Source organism: Emiliania huxleyi, assembly GCF_000372725.1.
Source record: "Emiliania huxleyi CCMP1516 chromosome Unknown EMIHUscaffold_150, whole genome shotgun sequence".
Lineage (NCBI taxonomy): Eukaryota > Haptophyta > Isochrysidales > Noelaerhabdaceae > Emiliania > Emiliania huxleyi.
This window is the reverse complement of record NW_005201091.1, coordinates 22,211-40,133: the sequence shown is the minus strand read 5'-3', so window position 1 is coordinate 40,133 and position 17,923 is coordinate 22,211. Positions and strand designations below refer to the sequence as shown.

General features: G+C 64.2%; 3 protein-coding genes across 3 annotated transcripts; 1 reads left to right on the top strand and 2 right to left on the bottom strand.

Annotated features, from left to right (window-relative positions):
- Positions 1 to 1,053: 1,053 nt before the first annotated feature.
- EMIHUDRAFT_228723 (hypothetical protein) lies at positions 1,054 to 3,289 on the top strand (the record flags this gene model as incomplete). The annotated part of the gene is made up of 8 exons (XM_005786475.1): positions 1,054 to 1,170; positions 1,347 to 1,568; positions 1,825 to 1,878; positions 1,953 to 2,003; positions 2,072 to 2,113; positions 2,465 to 2,608; positions 3,084 to 3,104; positions 3,191 to 3,289. 8 exons carry the CDS (start codon positions 1,054 to 1,056, stop codon positions 3,287 to 3,289), a joined length of 750 nt encoding a protein of 249 aa, XP_005786532.1.
- A 5,074-nt stretch (positions 3,290 to 8,363) lies between these two features.
- On the bottom strand, positions 8,364 to 11,398 carry EMIHUDRAFT_467626 (hypothetical protein; the record flags this gene model as incomplete). Its single annotated transcript, XM_005786474.1, has 5 exons — positions 8,364 to 8,531; positions 10,188 to 10,379; positions 10,457 to 10,491; positions 10,719 to 10,779; positions 11,144 to 11,398. Coding segments are annotated over 5 exons (710 nt in total), but the record flags the coding sequence as incomplete, so codon positions are not given.
- Positions 11,399 to 16,163: 4,765 nt separating this feature from the next.
- Positions 16,164 to 17,120, bottom strand: EMIHUDRAFT_228720 (hypothetical protein; the record flags this gene model as incomplete). The annotated part of the gene is made up of 1 exon (XM_005786473.1): positions 16,164 to 17,120. The coding sequence occupies one exon, from the start codon at positions 17,118 to 17,120 to the stop codon at positions 16,164 to 16,166; it is 957 nt and encodes a 318-aa protein (XP_005786530.1).
- Between the last annotated feature and the right edge of the window lie 803 nt (positions 17,121 to 17,923).

The window sequence follows — 17,923 nt, the reverse complement described above, 5'->3', positions numbered from 1 at the left end:
ATCGCCTTTTCAACGGCGGCGTGCGGCCACGCGCCGCGCCGAGCCGGTCTTGGCGGGAGACCTCGGAGCCGCACGCGATGCGGGCATGCGCGATGGCTCCGTTGGCTCCGTGCCTAAGGCAGATAGATTAGGGTGTGAGCTGCGGCAGCCACCGTTTCTGTACCTCGATCACGTGCAGGCCGTCGGAGGCCGCGCTGGATGGCCCAGGGCCGGCGGCGGTGAAGGCGTCCGTCGATGAAGGGATGTCGTCGAGGGAGCCATCGTCCTCCGTGGCTGGTGCACCGGTCCAGTTGTCGGAGTTCGAGATCGCCGTCGACTTGGAGAGTTCGGCCCGTTGACGAACTCACGGAATGTGAGCGACTTGGTGCACGCTGATAGTCGAGCATCATGGCTCGCACCTCATCCTGAGCGCAAGGAACTCGCCCAGGGGCCAGCTGTTGGCGTCGCCGTTTTGATCGAGCTGCATCCACTGCATGGTTTCGCAGTCAAGCGTAAACGCCCAGGAGTTGGTGCCTGGGTGACTTGCTGATGAGAGCGCCTTCCAGGCGGGTAGTCGTGCCCCTCACCTAAGGTCATGCGGCGGCGTCAGCGGGGGGGGAGGGGCGCGAAGCGTGAACATGGAGGCAAGCAGGTGGTGGCTGCACCTGGCCAAAGCCGGCGACCTCAAAGTTGTCGTAGGTTGTGCGGGTATCGCTGAGCGTGAGAGGGACTGGATCGGCAGCAGCGCGGGCGGCAGCGGCCGGAGAGGCTGGAGAGCCGTCCGACGGAGGCCGGTCGTGCATCGGCGCGTCGGCCGTAGGGGCCGGGGGGGCGGCGGCATCCATCGCTGCGGGTCGCTGCGGGCCGACGATTGTGGACTGATCGATCGTCGGCGGGCGGTGTTCTCGTGTTCAGCTGGGACGTTCTACGTTAAAAGAGCGTCGGCGCCGACACGAGAGACTTATAAGGGTAGACACATGGAATTCCAAAAGAATTATACTGCTTGCTTGAAAAGGCGCGGGCGGCTCCCGCTTTCTTCTTTTAACGCTGTGCGGGCGCGCGTGAACGCCGGCAATGTCGTCGCAGCCCATGACCGAGGAGGAAAGAGCCGCGTTCCAGGCGGCGGCGCTCGCGCGTCTTCGCAATCCGCCGGAGAGGGTCGTCCCGGACCGGCTCTTCGTCGAGGCGGCGGTCGAGCTTCGGATCCAGGCAGCAATGACCACTCCATTCGACAACAGCACGCTCCCCCGACTCACCTCCACACGAGCCTGATCGCCCACGCTCTCTCTGCGTGCGCCTCGCCACGCCGCTGCGCCGCATCCGCCACGGCACAGACCCTTCCCCGAGCCGTCTCTGACTGTCTCCAGGAGTACGACGTGCTCCAGCGGCTGACGCAGCAGGACTACAACGAGCTGATGGACGAGGTGGTGGCCGGCACCGTCGGCCGCATGACCGACGAGCGACGCGCAGAGCTGCACGCCGGAGACCTCGAGCTCATCCAGCAGCGCGTCGGCGTGGGCGTGGATGCGTGCATTGCGAGGTATGAGCAGGCGCAGCAGCCGCTCCGCTTCGTGCGGGGCGACCGCGTGGTGTGCAACATCGGAGGCGACTGCCCGTGGGCGAGCGGCTCCATCCAGGCGAGACACACTTCCGAGACACTTCCGAGACTCTTCCGAGGCCCTTCCGACGAGACTGCCCGTTGGGCGAGCGAGCGGGCGAGGGAGGTTGAGTGGTGATTTGGTATCGGTGGAGACGGAGCATGCATCGCCGTGCAGGCAAGGAGTAGGGCCCGACCAATCCTGGGCATGAGTCACCAAGTCAGGTGTGTCGGCCCTTGCATCACAGGCCACGCACGAGGAGGACCCGGCCGACCCTACCGGCCAGACAGTGCTGCCGTACGTGGTCAAGATCGACCCGCCCGAAGGACGGCTCATTAATGAAGTTAATTCATTAGTTTCCATTCATTCATTCAGGTCAAGATCGACCCGCCCGAAGGACGGCTCATCTCTGTGCCGACGGACGAGGTGGGCGCGTGCGCCGCGCCGAGGCGCTGAATGCATGGGCGTTGAAGGGCTGGCGTTCCGTTCCTTAGGTCTACGTGTGCCGAGCCGAGGTGTGCTTTGGGCAGCGGGAGGTTCGCGCGTAGCCGAGAGGCGAGATATGGGGAGATGTTGATGAGGCGGCGCTCTGCATGGGGAGATATGGGGAGAGGAGCCGCGAGAAGCCGGGAGCGAGGAGCCGTGCTCTGCCCAGGACAGCGACCGGTTCTGCCTCGGGGAGGGGCGCCGCACACAAAGCATTCTATGACTCACGGACTCTTCAGACATGGATGGGCCATCCAGCCGCGCACTGGGTGGCCCACGTGGGCGTCGTACTGCCCGCCGCTAGCTCGTTGGCCGGTCACTAGCTAGTTAGCTACGGAGGTGAAGCACAGCCAGGCCAACGACTGGGACACCAGAGCGGTCACTCACTCGCTCGCCACTAGGATGGGCTCGAGTGGACCTCGTACTGCCTGCCGCCGCCCGCCGCCAAGCCCGTCGCCAAGCCGCGCCGCTTCGCCGCCGGCGATCGCGTCGCGTGTGCGGTGGAGGACCCGTCCGACGCGTACTCCGTCTGGGCGGCCGGGACGGTGGGGGCTGCCGCTTGCCCTGTAGACTGCACTGCACGGTATGCATGTATGGTCCGCAGTGCAGTGCACTGCACTGCACTGCACTGCGCTGCGCTGCGCTGCACTGCACTGGATGCGTACCCGCAGGGATCGGCGACGTGGTAAACCCCCCCGCCCCGTCGGCCCGGTGTCGTAGAGCTCGTTGAGTCGGTTTGGTGGTGTCTGTCAGGTTGTCGCCGTCGACGTCACTCTCGACGAGGCGAGATGTGGCGAGATATGGCGAGATATGGCGAGATATGGGGAGATATGGGGAGATATGGGGACATCGACGACGCGACGCTCGACCACCAATGATCAGCTCCAACTCACATGACCGACACGTCCTCAACGCACCACAGGCGACGCTCTCAACTATCAATCATAAATGATTCGTTTTTAGCACCACAGGCGACGCTCTCAGTTATCAATCTCAAATTATTAGTCACTAGCACCACAGGCGACGCTCTACGGCGAGCACGTGAGCGGCGGCGCCACGCACACTCTCCCGCACCGCGTCCGCCTTCCAGGGCCCTTCCGGGACCCTTCCGGGACCCTTCCCCATAGGCGGCGCCGCGCACACTCTCCCATACCGCGTACAACTTGACAGCGGCGCGGCAGTGCTGGCGCACCGCCACGAGCACCGGAAGGGACCCACTCCAATGACCGGATCAGTTCATGAAGGCGCCCTTGAGTCTAGGCGCACCGCGATGAGCACTGGCTGGTCCGCGATTTGGCGCTGCAGGCCGAATGATAGATAGATAGGAAGGCGAAACACAGCCCGACCAATGTTGGGACACCAACGCGGTATGGGTGGACGCGGGACGGGCGATGACGGTCACACAGGAGCGACACACAGAGCCACAAGACAAGACACTCAGCCAACGGGGCTGCCACAGCTTCTGAGCGAACTTCCCTAGCAGGTCGAGGGGCGTAGAATTCTTAACACACAAGCCTCTCGCACAGCACATCGGCACGACAAGAGCGCGGACCGGCGCGGACTGGCACACACACCGAGGGGCCTAGCAGCAGAACTCGTGTTCATGCATCCCAACCAGCGCTCGAGAGACACGCATCCCGCTGTCGTCCGCTGTGTTCAGCTGTATGCACTGTCTTCCTACCCGTTGTACTCACGCGGTGCTCTCACGTTGGTGGATTCAGCACGCAGGCCGAGGGGCAGAGGCAGGGGGCCGGCGGCGCGCGCTGCCTCGCGCGGATGGAGCGGCGGGAGGTGGCAACTGCGAGTGTGAGGAGTGCAGCTGTGAGTAGTGCGGCTGTGAAGAGTGCAGCTGCGAGTAGGTTGCGGAGGGCGAGTGGCAGAGAGTCGACCACCAGACGCGACAGGTGCTTGAACAGAGAGGAGCCGAGAGGAGCCGAGGGGAGCCGAGAGGAGCCGAGGGGAGCCGAGAGGAGCCGAGGGGAGCCGAGAGGAGCCGAGAGGAGCCGAGGGGAGCCGAGGGGAGCCGAGATGAGCCGAGAGGAGCCGAGTATTGACTGGCGATCGCAGGTCGCGGCTTCACACCGCGCTCTGACCGCCAGCTTTGCTCCTGTCGTAGGTGCGGTCGTGCGCGCCGCCAGAGTCGGATTCCGAGGAGGAGTGAGCGAGAGGAGTGGACGCCAGGGGAGTGGCTTGCAGGGCGGCATCTCTCGGACGCACCTCAGTTGTGAGCTCCTGCGCAAGGGGCGAAAGGGGGAGGCGCGCAGCGGGGGCAGCCAAGGCGCAGACATACCACAACACGCGCTCATGCTCCACGCGGAAGGTACGATAGTTTGATGTCTCTAGATCCGATCGCGCTGACCCTTCCCGCAGGCTCGCGTACGAGGTTTCCAGGAAAGGTGTCAGCTCGACAGCTAGACCACAGTTGCGAGAGTTGGCACACAGTACATCTAGGAAGCGCCTGTCAGACCGAAAGCCCTTTGACGCTGGCGGTCAAATGGGTGCAGGGTGACCACCTCAAACTATTCTCAAACAACCTCCAACAAACCCCCCCAAAAGAAACAGTGAGAAGGTCCAATCTCAGAACGGCCGTCAAAAAAGAACTTTCCCGTCCAAAAAATCTCGTTCTCGGGTCCGTTGGCCTCTTTCGTAGGGAAGAATTTTGATACCCGTCAAGACGCCTGCTGGGGGCAGCTTTGCGATGAAGCCGTTTGTTCCCCCAGCAAGGCACACACAAGACAGATAGGAGGCGAAAGGGGATGGTGGTGGGTTCGACGAGGAGAGAGGGAGCGCGCACAGACTGACGTCAGCTCTGCTCCTGAAGGACACCTCTGAAAGACACCTTCAGAGGTGTGGTGCACCTCTGAGGCACCTCAGAGGAAACGCTGCACTTCTTTTATCGATCTCGTCGCCAGACTCCGATTTCTCTTTGTCGGGCCATGTGCCGCTTGCTCGTCCGCCCAAGTGACTCGGACGCGCGGTCGAGGGCACCCCACCGTTCCTGGGGCGCGCTGGCGCTCGCCCGCAATCGCCCCCCACCCATCCACCCTTTTGTCTTTGAGGCTGTCGCTCCGAGAAAACTTGTCTCGCAGCTGCGAGAAATTACCTTCTCGGGTCCGTTGGCCTCTTTCGTAGGGAAGAATTTTGATACCCGTCAAGACGCCTGCTGGGGGCAGCTTTGCGATGAAGCCGTTTGTTCCCCACTTGTCAACAGCAGGCGCTGGCGCCATTAACGTATCGGCGTTCTCCCACGTGATGTTGACCGGGTGGGCGGGTGGTCATGCAAGGTATTTTAAGGACAGTCACCCAGTCCGATGGAAGGTATTTTAAGGACAGTCACCCAGTCCGATGGAAGGTATTTTAAGGACAGTCACCCAGTCCGATGGAAGGTATTTTAACGTCAGTCACCCAGACGAATGGAAGGTATTTTAACGTCAGTCACCCAGACGAATGGAAGGTATTTTAACGTCAGTCACCCAGACGAATGGAAGGTATTTTAACGTCAGTCACCCAGACGAATGGAAGGTATTTTAACGTCAGTCACCCAGACGAATGGAAGGTATTTTAACGTCAGTCACCCAGACGAATGGAAGGTATTTTAACGTCAGTCACCCAGACGAATGGAAGGTATTTTAACGTCAGTCACCCAGACGAATGGAAGGTATTTTAACGTCAGTCACCCAGACGAATGGAAGGTATTTTAAGGACGTCACCCAGTCCGCAATGTGAGCAACCAAAGGAGGCAATGGATTGCGTTCCCGGGCCCTGCATGGTATTTTAACGCCGTCACCCAGGCGAGCATGGGCATGTAGTTCATGATGGTATTTTAACGCCGTCACCCAGGCGAGCATGGACAGGCAGCTCACGATGGTATTTTAACGCCGTCACCCAGGCGAGCATGGACAGGTGGCTCACCCTAGGCGAACCGTTGAGTTCGAACCGGCGGCCACGTGATCGCACTAAGTTGATTGAGCGAACTTGTCGCTCTCTGATGCGATTACGTGCCCAGCCCTGTTGGATCGGCGTAGTCGGTCGTCGAGGGCGGGCTGAAGTCCGTCCGATGACCGGCGGCACTGCCGAAGACGTAGACGCTTCGGACCATTCCGGGTCCGTCGCTCGCGCTGCGGCGTCCTCAACAGGGCAGCCTCGGAGGGCGCAGAGCGTCATCCACACGAAGGCGGCGCCTGCTCGGGATGCCCTGAGGCGGCTCTGGGGGTCGCGGATGACTGCGGCCGGAGCCGGCCGAGCCGCGATGGGAGCAGCGAAGAGGCGGAGGCCGGCCAGGTACTCGCCCACCATGTACGCGAAGCACAACCCTACGCTAGTGGATTTTTTTTCCTCCTCGGTCATGGGCTGCGACGACATTGCCGGCGTTCACGCGCGCACAAAAAATATAAGACAGAAGAAAAATAAGACATTACTACTTTTTTGGAATCAAGTGGAAGAAACCTCGCGAAATTTCTTTTCCTCGCGATGTCCACCCCGCCGCGCCGCCGCTCGCGCCGCCTCGCCGCCGCATCCACCGCCGCTCCCTCGCCAGACACGCCGCCGCCCGCCCGCCTCCTCGACCTCCCCAGGGAGCTCCTCGTGCGCGCTATCTCTCGCTGCGACCCCGTCGACATCGCTCGCACCGCGGCCGTCTCGCTGCTCTTCCACGCCTCGCTTGCGCTGGAGGGCATCAGCTTGTGGGCGCAAGAGCGCGGCTTCGAGCTGCCGGCGCAGCCGGAGGGCGAGAGCTGCGCCGTGCGGTGGCTGTGCTATTCTGCGTTGCTGTGCGAGTCCAACCCGCCGGCGAGGGCGGCGGCAGGCCTGTCTCACAGCCTCTTCATTGACGGCGAGGGGCGGCTCTCGTCGTGCGGCAATACGCCGCCCTTCTTTCCAGGACTACTCGGCCACGGCGAGGGCGTGACGCAGCTCAACACGCCGACCCGCCTCCCTTCTCCGCTGGGCGGCGAGCGCGCCGTGAGCGTGTCGGCTGCATGGTACCACAGCCTCGCCCTGACCGCCGACGGCAGCGTCTGGAGCTGGGGCAATGGAGCCTATGGCAAGCTGGGCCACGGCGACGGGCAGCACCAGTGGCAGCCCAAGAAGGTTGAGGCCTTTGCGGGCCAGCGCGTCGTCGCTGTGTCGGCAGGGCAGCAGCACAGCCTCGCCCTCACCGCTGACGGCGCCGTTCGGAGCTGGGGCTTTGGAAACTCAGGCCGGTTGGGACACGGCGACGAGCAGTGCCATCTGGTGCCCAAGAGGGTCGAGGCCTTGGCTGGGCAGCGCGTCGTCGCTGTCTCGGCGGGAATCTTCCACAGCTTCGCCCTCACCGCAGATGGCAGTGTCTGGAGCTGGGGTGCAGGAGGCGATGGCCAGTTGGGCCACGGCGACCAGCAGTGCCAACTGCTGCCGAAGAAGGTCGACGCCTTGGCGGGCCGGCGCGTCGTCGCTGTGTCGGCCGGACTTAACCACAGCATCGCCATCACCGCCGACGGCGCTCTCTGGAGCTGGGGCTTTGGAGGCTTTGGCCGGTTGGGCCACGGCGACGAGCAGATCCAGCTGCTGCCCAAGAAGATCGAGGCCTTTGCTGGTCAGCGCGTCGTCGCTGTCTCGGCGGGGATCTCCCACAGCCTCGCCATCACCGCCGACGGCGCCCTCTGGAGCTGGGGCCCTGGAGGCTTTGGCAAGCTGGGCCACGGCGACCAGCAGAACCAGCTGCTGCCCAAGAAGGTCGAGGCCTTGGCTGGCCAGCGCGTCGTCGCTGTGTCCGCTGGCGAGAGCCACAGCCTTGCCCTCACCGCCGACGGCGCCGTCTTTACCTGGGGCAAGGGCGAGACCGGCTGCCTAGGCCACGGAGAGGACCTGTCCAACCAACTGCTGCCCAAGAAGGTCGAGGCGTGGGCGCCGGGGCAGTGATGAGAAGCGCGAAAGGGTGCACAGGACTGTGCTGCCATGTGCCTATTCGTCACGTTGCGAACGTCTCCGAGAGTGGGGAGAGGCGAATCCGGGACGGTGAGGATTGTGCATGGTCCACTGTTTCCTGCGGGCCGCCCCCGCTGCTGCACCTCTGCGTGGGCCTTCTTGTTGTTGCGAGGCCGTGATGTGGCTTCCCGAGGGCATGCATGATCGCGTGTCGTACACTGTTCTCTGTTGCGGCTCTCTCCTGGGCTAGCCCTGGCGCTGGTGATGCCCTGAATTTCTGTTCTTTAGTTTTGTTGTAAATTCTGTTCTTTTCCCCTGAATTATTCGTTTTTACTACGGGTACTGTCGGGGAAAAGACGTGGATCGTGGCTGCCCCCAGCTCCCTCTCTTCCCTGCTCAGAGCTCGTCGTTTCCGTCGGGCCTCGTGAAGCCGTCGCGCCGCCCGCCGGTTCCCATGGCCAAGCTCAGCCCGAGGCTGCCGCCCGGCGCACACACGGGCGTGGCGCGCGCCCAGCTCTGCTGGAACTCGACCTCGGACTGCTCCGACGGGATGTAGTACGACGCCTGCGGCATTGTACAGGTAAGGGAAGGGTCGAGGGAAGGGGGAAGAGGGAAGGTAAACTACTCCGCCTGGTGGCAGTGTCGTTACTCCGCTGGCCGACTCCCTCGCCACGCAGTTTGTGTGACTAATAAGCGCAAGGTGTGAAGGGGGGGGGGGGGGAGGGGGGGGCACGGAGGGGGAGGCGAGGGAAGGGTGATGCGGAGGAAGGTCTAGGGGAGAGGCGGGCGGAGCGAGTACGGTCTCTAGGGTACTATGGGAGGGGCGGGAGGAGAGGACGAGAGGAGGAGAGAGCAGGCGAGGACGAGGAGGAGGGAGGCGCCTTGTGCCGCCGCTGAGCGCCGCCATACTCGCCGTCGATCACGCCCGCGCCGCCGGAGCTCCCAGCAAACGAGCTCTCGCCAGACGGCGCCTAATCAACGAACTAATTACGTCGCTCAGCAGTCTGCAAACGAGCTCTCTCCAGACGGCGCCTGCTCTCAGGTCAGGTAGACTTCTCCACACACACACGATATTGTGGGGCGAGGGCCAGGCTAGTCCCTCGCGACTCCACGTCTAGAGGAAAGGAGCCGGACACGGCATTCAAGGTGCAAGGCCGGGTGGGCGAGCGGCATCCAACGAAGGTGCAAGGCCCGGTGCGCGTGGGGGTGAGTGAGTGTGTGGGAGTGCATGTGCGCGCGCGCGCCTGCTCTCTCCCCGCGTAGAGCGAGACGGACTCGTCATCGTCCTCGTCGTCGTAGCCTAGAAGGTTCCTAGAAGGTTCCTAGAGGGTTCCTAGACGGACTCGTCATCGTCCTCGTCGTCGTAGCCTAGAAGGTTCCTAGAAGGTTCCTAGAAGGTTCCTAGACGGACTCGTCACCGTCCTCGTCGTCGTAGCCTAGAAGGTTCCTAGAAGGTTCCTAGAAGGTTCCTAGACGGACTCGTCACCGTCGTCGTCGTCGTAGCCGGCGGCGTTGCGCGCACTCCACCGCCGCGTCTCCTCTCCGTCGTCGTCGCCTAGAAGCTTCCTAGAAGCTTCCTAGAAGGTTCCACCGCCGCGTGGGGCCTCTCACGGTCGCCGCCGCCGCCGCCGCCGCAGCAGCCGGCGCAGCAGCAGCAGAGGCAGAGGCAGGTGAGGAGGGTGGAGGCGGCGGCGACGACAGCCTCCACCGTGATCTGGTACCTGGGCTCCCAGTTCGTGGAACAGGTGAGTGACTCATTTCACTCGCATCGACGTCCTCATCTGGTCAGCAGCCCCTTGGATCTGGTCTGTCTGTTACTGCTGTCTCGGCTCCTGAACCTTCCTCTCGGTCTCGGCTCCTCTCGGCTCCTTTCGGCTCCCCTCGGCCCCTCTCGTCTCCCCTCGGCTCCCCTTGGCTAATCGCTCGGGTCGGCTGGCTCCTCTCGGCCCCTCTCGGCTCTCTCTCTCTCTCTCTCTGCTAACCGCTCGGCGCCTCGAGAGAGAGGAGGGCGGCAAGAGGCGCGAGAAGAGGGAGGCCGCCTGTGTTCACAGCTCGAGGGCTGTGAAGAGGCGTGCATGGGGTGTGAAGAGGCGTGAACCGAGGAGTGAGGAGGCGTGAAGAGGAGTGAGGAGAGGAGTGAGAGGAGGTATGTGAAGAAGTGTGAAGAGGCGCGAAGCGGTAGCACAGCACACAGCGCGCCTCCGAGCGAAGCGCCGCCACAAGGCCCGAGGGGGGAGGAGACAGCGGCGGCGACGGCGGCGACGGCGGCGGGCGCGATGGCGGCGGCGGCGGCGGCGGCGATGGGGGCGGCGGCGGCGGCGGCGAGGGCGGCGAGGGCGGCGGCGACGGCGGCGGCGGCGGCGGCGGCGGCGGCGACGGCGGGCGCATGCAAAAGGGGAGCCCGAGGGACGCCTGTTCACAGCTGCAGGTGTGAAGAGACGCTGTTCACACCGCCACGCACGAAGGAGGGCAGGCCAGAGGGGCATTACCGTGATGATGATGATGTCGGCGGGCTCGACGCGGCCTAAATCTCGGGCAATCTCGGGTGATCTCGGGTGATCTCGAGAGATCTCGAGAGATCTCGAGAGGCAGTGTGTCGGCGGGCTCGACGCAGCCTGACGGGGCGCGGGAGGCGGGAGATTGGCGGGAGATTGCGTCGCATCTCCGCAACTCGGCGCAACTCGGCGCATCTCGTCTCGCATCTCGGCGCATCTCGTGGCGCATCTCGGCGCATCTCGTGTCGCATCTCGCCGTTGTCGTCGACGTCGGCGTTCTGCTCGGGAGGCGCGTGGCACGGCTCGAGGCTCGGAAGCTGCGGGGTCGCAGAGAGGGGAGGCGTCGAGCGTGTGGTGCGTGTGCGCGTGCGTGCGTGGTGCGTGCGAGAAAGCTGTGCGTAGTGTGTGTGTGTGTGTGTGTGTGTGTGTGTGTGTGTGTGTGTGTGTGTGTGTGTGTGTGTGTGTGTGTGTGTGTGTGCGTTTGAGTGGCAGAAAGATGAGAGGTTGGCTGAAGTAGCCAAGACGGATGCGTGGAGAGGCAGTGGCGCGCGAGAGGCAGGGGCAAGGGCGGCAATAGCGGCGTGCGCAGGGTGGTAGAGGCGGTGTGGCGAGGGCGCGGCGGAGGCGGGTGCGGCGCAGCCGCGTGCGCGGTGATGAAGCGGCGGGCAGGGTGGCGGCGGCCTGGACACACTCGCCGGTGGCGCCACAGCGGTAGTGGCCCTCGGCGGCGCCCGATCCGCGCCCGTGGCAGTACCGTCTTTTGTACTGCTGCGACCAGAGGTCGAGGTCCTTCTGGCTCAGAACTCCGTCGTGGTTTATATCGGACCGGCGCGCGAGGAAGCCGCCAATGACGCAGGGCGAGAGCGGCGGCAGCGGCGGAGGAGGGGCGACGAGCGGAGAAGTCTGGTGCGGCTTCTTCATGTTGGATGGACTTTGTCAGACGCCATCCCCAGAAGAATTTTGCGAATGCTTCTCTCGAGGTTCTCGAGGTGGATATCCTTTGGCCGCGTTGGGTAGCGAGGATTGGTGTAACCCGAGCCACGGAGGCGTGTTTTCTGACGGCCGACCGTCAGTGCACGGAGTTGCCCCTTCTCCGACTGCCCCGGCTAGTTCACGGGTTTCGCGGGTGTGACCCCATGCGTCAAACCCGAGACCTAGCGCGGGTGGGTTGGAGGGGCCTCGGAAAGGCGCGCAAGCACGCCCTACGTCTTCCCCTCCTCCCCATCGGGCCGCATGAGCGGCCACGCCTCGCAGATTCGTTTCCGCGCCTGGGTCAGGCGCGCGGGGCATCCCCCGGCTTTCATCCCAAACTGTCACTCCCCTTTCTCCCGGCCGAGGTGGGGCGCGCGCGGGGGCGGCGGGTGTGCGGGATGTCTGTGGGCCCGAGAGCGATATGCCATGTCCGCCTTGCGTTTGTTTTCATAACATCGAAGGCTAAGCTCAAAAAATAGTGTCCAACGCGCAGAACTAACGTCCTTGCGCGAGGAGAGCTCGATAGACTCGAGGGGCCAGGATATGCAGCGAGGAGGGCGGAGCTGTGCCGAAAGGCGCAAGAAGCCGCGAGAACAAGGGACCGGCAGGCGGCGGCGGCGTCGCAGAACGAGGCAGAGGAGAGCGATGCGACAGAGGAAGAAGCGACAAGGGATGAGAGAACGACGAGAGTGGGACGACCGCGAGGTGGCATGAAGGTTGCAGCGAGAATCGGCGAGAGACTGCGAAGTCCGAAGAGAGATAGGAAGAGGCGGACGCCCAAGGGTGGGCGACGGCTCTGGGGGGGCGCGGGGGCCCCCGGAGGCACCGTGCGCCGCGCCGCAGTGCGGAAACGGGGCCCCGGCTCCGTTAGTCTCCGTTAGCACCAACTTCCCGAATGAGTATGGTTGAGTAGAGGGCAGATTTGGAGAGATCTCGAGGAGTACATACAGATAGACCCTCCAACCATCAGAAACCTCCGACCTGATCGGTCGTACTGACCGCCGACAGATCACTGCAGACAGCAGACAGGCCGACGTCTGCACGCGGCCGGCCGGGCGAGAGGCTTGACACGATCCGACCCTGCGACCCTGACGCTGCTGCTCTAGCTATCAGACATGCACTGCTGACTGCTGCCACAATGTGCGACCTGTGCTGGCCCACTTGGCGGCCTTCCCGGTCAGTGGTGAGGCGCAGTTCAGAGCTGTCGATGGCGCGATGCCGCACTGGTCCCACATTGGTGACACGAGACCACCAAGTTTGCCGGTCCAAGAGAGAGGTACCGGCGCTGTCCTGAGAAGGTGCGTGGTCCCTCTTGACTGCCCATGCGCGCGAGCCTGCGTAGCCTCGAGAGTGGCAGCATCCAATCCGAGGCGACGCGCATTGCGCCAGAAGCGTGCACACGTTGGAAGGACAACTTCCTACTGACCGTACGATCAGGTCGTCACTGAATGCTTGATACTAAGGCCGCGAGCTATGCAGGGGATCAATTGTGCAGCAGGGCACGGTCAGCAGCGCCGACAGGCTGTCGCAAGGCGTGATAGCATGCTGGCCGCAAACGCCGAATTCCCATTGAAAAAAACAAGTAAAAATCGCGCGAAAAAAGAAAAAAAAATCGAAAAAATCGGCGCCGGCGGCGGGCCGTGGGACCCCTCCCCCGCATGGGTATCCTCTAGGGCCCCCGCGCCCCCCCAGAGGGCGACGGCTAGCGCATCACACCCCTCTCCTTAAAATCCCTGTGTGGTGGCGGCGTGCCGTCCTCCCATCCCTCCCCTGGGTTGTCCGTTTTCTTTCTTTCTTTTTTAACCCTTCGGAGACCTAGCTCCGAGTGGGGGGGGTGGGGGGGGGTCCTGAAACCTGGTACGCGGGGCTAACCCTCGAAGACCCGTCACATTAACATGACATACGGCCCTGCGCCGTGCGCCTGCCGCTGCGGTGTGAGGCTACCGAAAGTGCTACCGACTGCACTCCAAGTGCTCCAAGACCAAGTTCGATGCCGAAAGCAACTCCCACTGAGCGAGCCGCGCAACTCACTCGCTACCATCGACACCCGTGCGTGTCACACTACCTCTACCGTCCCGGATTCGCCTCTCCCCACTCTCGGAGACGTTCGCAGGTGGCGGCGAATAGGAACGTGCACTTTCGCGCTTCTCGCGCTTCTCATCACTGCCCCGGCGCCCACGCCTCGACCTTCTTGGGCAGCAGTTGGCTGGACAGGTCCTCTCTGTGGCCTAGGCAGCCGTGGCGGCCCTGGCCCCAAGTAAAGACAGCGCCGTCGGCGGTGAGGGCGAGGCTGTGGCTCTCGCCAGCGGACACAGCGACGACGCGCTGGCCAGCCAAGGCCTCGACCTTCTTCGGCAGCAGCTGGCTGTGCCTGTCGCCGTGGCCCAGCCGGCCTTGGACTCCAAAGCCCCAGCTCCAGAGAGCGCCGCCGGCGGTGAGGGCGAGGCTGTGTTCGCGTCCTGCCGACACAGCGACGACGCGCTGGCCAGCCAAGGCCTCGACCTTCTTCGGCAGCAGCTGGTTCTGCCAGTCGCCGTGGCCCAGCTTGCCGAAGTCCCCATGGCCCCAGCTCCAAATGGCGCCGTCGGCGGTGATGGCGAGGCTGTGGGAGATCCCCGCCGAGACAGCGACGACGCGCTGGCCAGCAAAGGCCTCGACCTTCTTGGGCAGCAGCTGGCTCTGGTGGTCGCCGTGGCCCAGCTCGCCTGAGGCTCCCCAGCCACAGCTCCAGACAGCTCCGTCGGCGGCGAGGGCGAGGCTGTGCCCGCCTCCAGCCGACACAGCGACGACGCGCCGGCCAGCAAAGGCCTCGACCTCCTTGGGCAGCAGCTGGCGCTGCTCGTCGCCGTGGCCCAGCTTGCCGAAGCCTCCATTGCCCCAGCTCCAGACGGCGCCGTCGGCGGTAATGGCGAAGCTGTGCGCAGCTCCAGCCGACACAGCGACGACGCGCTGGCCAGCCAACGCCTCGACCTTCTTCGGCTGCCACTGGTTCTGCCCGTCGCCGTGGCCCAGCCGGCCCCAGCCTCCCCGGCCCCAGCTCCAGACACTGCCGCCGGCGGTGAGGGCGAGGCTATGCGCAGCTCCCGCCGTCACGCTCACGGCGCGCTCGCCTCCCAACCGGGAGGGGAGGCGGGTCGGCGTGTTGAGCTGTGTCACACCCTCGCCGTGCCCGAGCAGTCCCGGCGTCCTGTTCTCAGCCGTTCCGCACGACGAGAGCCGCCCCTCGCCGACGACGAAGACGCTGTGCCGGTCGCCTGCTGCCAGCCTCGCCGGCGGGTTGGCCTCGCACAGCAGCGCCGAATAGCACAGCCACCGCACGGCACAGCCCTCGCCCTCTGGCTGCGCCGGCAGCTCGAAGCCGCGCTCTCGCGCCCACAAGCGGATGCCCTCCAGCGCAAGCGAGGCGTGGAAGAGCAGCGAGACGGCCGCGACGCGAGCGATGTCGGCGGGGTCGCAGCGAGAGATGGCGCGCACGAGGAGCTCCGTGGGGAGGTCGAGGAGGCGGGCGGGCGGCGGCGTGTCTGGCGAGGGAGCGGCGGAGGAGGCGGAGGCGAGGCGGCGCGAGCGGCGGCGCGGCGGGGTGGACATCGCGAGGAAAAGAACTTTTACACGGCTGGATGGAATTGAGAGAGAGAGAGAGAGAGAGAGTAGTTCGGGATGCGGAAGTGCAAAAGCACATGGTGAGCGGGCTGGACGGACGCTATATGAGTGGAGAGGGGACTGGAAGGGTGGAGAAATGGCTGCGTCAGAGCGAGGAACGGGAGGAGAAGGCGATTCAGTGGTCGTTGGAGGAGAGCAATCGGCGGGTGAGAGAGGAGAGGAGGCAAGCGGAGGCGGATCAGAGCGAAGAAATACAGATTTCGGAATCAGACTCGAGCGGATGCGAGGAGGAGGTGGAGACGTGGAAGCGTTATGGACGACGGAAGGGGCAGAAGAAGGCGCGGGTGGATAGAGCAGCAATGATTTCAGATTCAGGATGGGGTCAAGGCAGTCAATCAGTCGATCAGTACATGAGTCAGTCAGTGGACGAGGCAGTCAGTGGTGAGCAGAGAGGAGAAGTTCAGATGGAAGTGGAGAGCGGAGGCGATAGCGGGGCAGCGGGGAGCAGCGGGCAGAGTGGGATCGATAGAGGGGAGTGGAGAGGAGACATGGTGGGAGGAGGGAGCTATGCTGAGGAGGACGACGAGCTTATGCTGGAGTACATGGGGAACGAGGGCGTGGGCAGCGAGGAGATCGACAGGTTCATGGGGTGGACGACAGTGGATGTGGGTGAGGAGAGGTTGGGGAGACCTATGAGGGAGGGGACGTACCGTGAGCGGAGGACGGGAGCGACAGATAGGGCAGACGTACATCGAGGAGGACAAGGGAGTAAGGCTCGGAAACGCGAGAAGCACCACCGATATGCGAGTATGCGAGGCAGCTGAGCATGGATGTTGCTGCGGTGGAAGGTGGAGGGGAGGATTGGGTGGAATAAGTAACCGAGGAACCATGGTCGAGTACGAGGACGGGGGGGGATGGCGTGCCCGAGCTGGATGCCGTACAGGTTGCGGAGCCGGCCGTGGTGGCGCGCCCGAGCGTCTGTTGAGAACAGGCGATGTAAGTTAGCAGCACGTGGTTGAGTTTAGTTAGGTTGAATTCCGTGCGGGCAGGGCTGGGCAAGCGCTGTACTAGTCCGTCGGCGTCGACGGCGCCGCCGCGCCGGCTCGCTGTGCGTCGGGCGGCGCCAACGTCACTTGCGAAGGGTCGATGACGACGATCCCCGCCGCGTCGAGAACGTCGTCGCAATAGCGCGCGAGCAACGCTGCTCGGCCACTCGGTCGCGCGCCGCGGCGGTCCCGCCCACATACTCGGCGCGAGTCTCAACCTCCGCAGAGTAGTTCTGAAAGGAGTTGGTCCTCAGGCAGGCCGGGAAACTCGCGCGGGTAGTCTTCAACATGCTGAGCACATGCCGAGAGAGCAGGGCGGGATGCCCATCGCTCGCTCGCGGAGTGATGTGACCAGCGGCGGCGGCGAGCGAGGCAGCCCCCACGACGGCGCTCCCCATGGGATCGACGCGCGCCGCCGCCGTGAAGACGGGCCCCAAGCAGCGGGTCATGTCAGACAGGGCTGCGAACGGGACGTCGGCCGTAGGGTCGCAAAGAGCCCCGACCGTCGCGTACTGCAAGAAGTCGACGGCCTTCGCTTCTGCAGATGGTGCTGGTCCCAAGGGCACGATAGCCTCAGAGTACCCCAAATCGCCCCACTGCAGATAGAGCTCGGGCACCGGGATTTGGCGGGAGTGCAGAGCCTGGATGCACACCGTACGGAACGCATCCTCATCCACGTGCACCGTGCTGAAAACGCCGAGGTCGGACAAGGCACCGAGGATGCGGCGCCAGGCCGCGGCCAATACGGCCAGCCGCAAGACGCTGAGCCTGTCAAAGTGGGTGGCCACAGCGGGCTCGGGCTCACTGAAGGCGAGCAGCGCACTGATGGCAACCCACTGCGGAATCTGGACCCACGACGGTTGCATCCCCGGAGGAGGAGGGGGCAGCTGGAGGAGGGCCGGATTGCCCACCACAGACCACGGAATGAAGCGCAGGGTAGAGCCTACCACTGTTGAGTCGACGGGTATCACCAGTGGCTTTGCGGGATCGGGGTGCTGCTCGGCCGGAATGCTGAGCTCGGCGGCAGTGAGGTCTGGCATCGCGGCGCCGGTCGTCCCGTCGAGGGCTACCTCTCGACTCTACTCCCGTGTCACAACAACGAGGCACGAGAGCGTGCACGACAGAGCGACAACGCAGCGCACTGCCGTCCAGTCGGCGAAGGGACGGCTGCTGCGCAAAGTGATCAGTTCTAATGAATGTACCGGGGCCCAACGGATAGATGAATCCGGGGCACCCTCCGCTCGAATCCCTAGCCGGGGGTTCGAGGTGGCCCCCACCCTGGGGCCTCCCATCAAAGGGACTGCGGCAGAAGACGCCCAATCTTGCACAAGTGCAAGAACCATACGTCTCCGGGAGGCTGGGTCTGTCAGCAGGCGGGGGGGTATGGCCTCGCGGTATGTGTGTATGTAGGAAGGTGAAGAACAGTCAGGCTCGGACTGGACACCAACGCGGTATGACCATACCATACCCCGCAGAAAGTCCAAACCCTGCGAGCAAGATCTACGGCGGAGCGACAGCCGTCGCTGATCCGACCACGGCTCAAAATGCTGCTCCAGCTCTTCCTGGCAACGCTGCCGCAGCCACCATCAAGGACCAGCGTGAGGCCCACAGCGCTCCTCGACTGGCTCGCAGCGCGAGGAGGCGGCTGGAGTGTCGACGTGTCCGACCAAACGCCATCTGGCTCGCGCGGCCTGCTCACGACCCGGCCGGCTGAGACGGGCGCCGTGCTGCTCGAGGTGCCGCTCTCCGCAACGCTCATGGACGCTCCGACCGATGACGAGGCTGTTGAAGATGCGGCGCTGCTGCCGCAGCTTTCTCCGCCCTGGAGCCGCGGGCTGCCTGC